At 49.3% G+C, this 3,158-nt stretch overlaps 1 protein-coding gene across 1 annotated transcript in view; it reads left to right on the top strand.

Moving 5' to 3' along the window:
- Nucleotides 1-2,930, top strand: part of LOC102480281 (L-gulonolactone oxidase) — a 34,220-nt gene extending 31,290 nt beyond the window's left edge. Inside the window, exons 11-12 of the mRNA XM_006153224.3 lie at nucleotides 1,654-1,744; nucleotides 2,406-2,930. Of these exons, the coding sequence (XP_006153286.1) occupies nucleotides 1,654-1,744; nucleotides 2,406-2,534 (220 nt within the window). The 3' untranslated portion in view covers nucleotides 2,535-2,930. The remainder of the gene's footprint in view (nucleotides 1-1,653; nucleotides 1,745-2,405) is intronic.
- The last annotated feature ends 228 nt before the right edge of the window (nucleotides 2,931-3,158 follow it).

Genomic DNA, 3,158 nt, shown 5'->3' with positions numbered 1-3,158 from the left:
CAGGACGCAGGATCACACTTGATGGCAGGTGCCTGCCAAGGTCTCCCTGTCTTGGGTGGCTCTACCAGGAACCTCACACCCAGGACCACGTTGCCTTTTTCCTAGTCACTTAGGGGTGGCCTCCAGCAGGAAGCTAATGGGTGCACCTGAGGAGTTTAAGAAGTACATCTTTTCTAAGATTTCGTGCCTAAGCCTTGTTTTCCATCTGCCTTTTCTTTCCCACCTCTCGATCATAATGGCCCTTTTCTGGCTTTGTATAAGACAAACATTCTTGGGGCCAGCCAGTGGTTAAGGTGGCTGGATCCCACATGGCTGACTGCACAGTCAAGTCCTGGACCTGGCAGTTTGAGAAACACACTGGGTATGTGGGGGTGCATCTCCAAAATCCTGAGAGGGGAATGAGTGAAGGTTTAAAAAAAGAGAGAGAGAGAAAGTATATTCCTCTCACCCATCCGGAATCTTTTTATTATTTATTTTATTTATTATTAATATTATTACTATTTTAATTTGAGTAGAGAGAGAGAAAGGGAAAGTAAGAAAGCAAGCTGCCAGGTCCAGGACACAAATCATGGTCATCTGTGTGGGAGTTCAGCACCTTAGCCACCACGCCACCTGCCAGCTCCCATCCTGAATCTTAATGCGAAGTATTTCTTCTTCTTCTTCTCCTCCTCCTCCTTCTTCTTCTTCCCTTTTTTTTTTTTTTTTTTTTTTTGGTGGGTTTTTCCTTATAGGAACAGTGCCCGCTCTGTACGCTCGCCAGAAAGACAGAGACAGACAGTGAGAGAAAAAGCAAGAAATCACCCTCCGGGGGGATAGCCATACCACAATCCCTTCTCCTCCATTCTCCTCTCGGGATTTGGGCACACACGCACACACGCCCGGCATGAGTTTAAGCCACCGGGTCCAGGACTCAAACCGCAGTCAACTACATGGGAGTCCAGCGACATAGCCATTACACCAGCTGCTGGACCCTAATACGAAGTATTTCTGCAGCATATTAAAGTCCCAAATTCAAGAGACCCAAGAGACAAAGAATCCTCTGTTACTGAAAGGAGTCCCAAAAAGCCAACAAAGCAAGTTTCTCGAAGACTTGCAGCTTTCTGAAAGATGGCAGCTTATTTCACAGAAGGACAAGCTTGAGGCAAGGCTTAGACCTCATGCATCTGTCTCCTCCATTTGTGAATTCATATTCAGAAATAGAATGTTGTGCGGATGCACTGTAGCATGTTTGTTGAACTTTTTAAAACAGTCAGGCTTTTTCCTGTCAACTGTTCGACTTGACTGTGTGGTTGTGCGGTGAGGACTGGCTGGGGTTGCTAGTTAGGTCACAGGCCATGTTTCCTATGAAATAATTCTGAGGATTTCAAGGCATTGTTTAAAAAGATGCCAAAATTAGCATATATGTGCATGGATATATAATTCTCTGACATTGCTTACGAATCATTAGAAAGGTACAGGAGGGGACACAGGCTTTCCCAAAATCCTCCGGGAGAAGCAACGAGCAGAAGGCCTGCCAGACAGGTTGCTGGTGGTTGGTGTCCTGTGGACAGTCATGTCTGGATCTCTGTGTCTCGCTTTCTGTGTCACATGCCTGTGACCATAGGTGGGATGACACAGGATAGGACTCACCTCCTTCTGCCCACCCTCCCCTAGGCCCTACGGCAAGGACGTACCGCGGCTGGACTACTGGCTGGCCTACGAGAACATCATGAAGAAGGTGGGGGGCAGGCCGCACTGGGCCAAGGTAGGACTCACAGCTCAGAGCCCCATCGGCTACTGGGGGGACAGGTGCTGCGTGCAGGATGGAGCTCCACCAGGGGGCGCCTCATTCCTTTTCCATTGCCTGCCCAAGATTGCCTGTCAGGAAACACTGGGCCTGAGCGTGCCCTCCCAGGCACCCAGCTTCTCTTTCTGCATTCCTGATCTAGTTTCCCAGGGACTGAAGTTTCTCGTCTTTCACTTTATCTGATTCTCACAGAAACCTGCTGAGCAGGATAAGACAGCTGGCAGTGAGCCCATTTACCTTTTAGGAAAGTGAGGGACTCACAGGTAATAGGCCTGGCTTATTAAGTAGCAGTGGAACTGGGGCCACAGTCCCTGCCTTCACTTTGTCACACTGCGAGGTGGGAATGGGAAGGAGATCAGTGCCGCATGGTAACACTGTCCTTTCTGAGAAGCTCGTCCTCTCTTTGGGTCTCTACATTCTGTGTGTGTGTATGTGTCTGCGTGCACATGTACGTGTACACATGTGCACCCACATGCATGTACAGGCACAGGTACACATGTGGGCCTGGAGGGAAGGGCGTCACACATGCAGGCTCAGGGAAACAGAATGCCTGGTTTGCAGCCCTGCTGACATGCCAGCAGCAGGGGACAAGGCACACTGGCTCTGGTTGCTTTCACAGGCCCACAACTGCACCCGGAAGGACTTTGAGAAAATGTATCCTGCCTTTCCCAAGTTCTGTGCCATCCGAGAGAAGCTGGACCCCACTGGGATGTTCCTGAATGCATATCTAGAAAAGGTGTTTTACTGAAGCTGGAGCAGAAAACAAGCCACCCCCACACCTCTTCCCAGACCCACCTCACCTTGAGAAGGTGGAAGACCAGTGTCTAACCTGGTATGAGGGGGAACAGGCTTTCCTTCTGGCCCCCACAGGGATGAGGTGGGCCCTAACGCCACCAAAACGTACACTTAAAAATGCTTAAAAGGAAGGACATGAGGCAGCACAGCAGTAATACAACAGGACTCACATAGGTGAGGTCCTGGGTTTGTGTCCCAGAACCTCACTAGGCACACCTGGCACACCCCCATGGTATGATTCAGGCCAGCTGAGATGGGGTAGTCCCTGGTATAAAGACCCCATTGGGGGTGTCTGCCTCTGTCTTTCTCTTCCTCGCTCATGGAACAAATAAATAAATACATTTTGAAACATGCTTGATGTGGTCAATTTGTATGTTTTGTATTTTTTACCCTAATAAAAGTAAAGGAATATATATTCTAGATCAGGAACAGGGTAATGTGGAGAGGATATTAAGTCATATAACAGGAGAACACAGTGAGAGTCGGGATGGTGGCATGGCCATGCCGACCTCCCAGTGCACCTAGGCCTGCTCAGGGTGTGTCTCAGCCAAGACCACATGCACAGCCGGAGAGCTAG

This window comes from Tupaia chinensis, unplaced genomic scaffold (assembly GCF_000334495.1).
Source record: "Tupaia chinensis unplaced genomic scaffold, TupChi_1.0 Scaffold000366_1, whole genome shotgun sequence".
NCBI lineage: Eukaryota > Metazoa > Chordata > Mammalia > Scandentia > Tupaiidae > Tupaia > Tupaia belangeri.
This window is presented reverse-complemented; position numbering and strand designations above follow the sequence as displayed.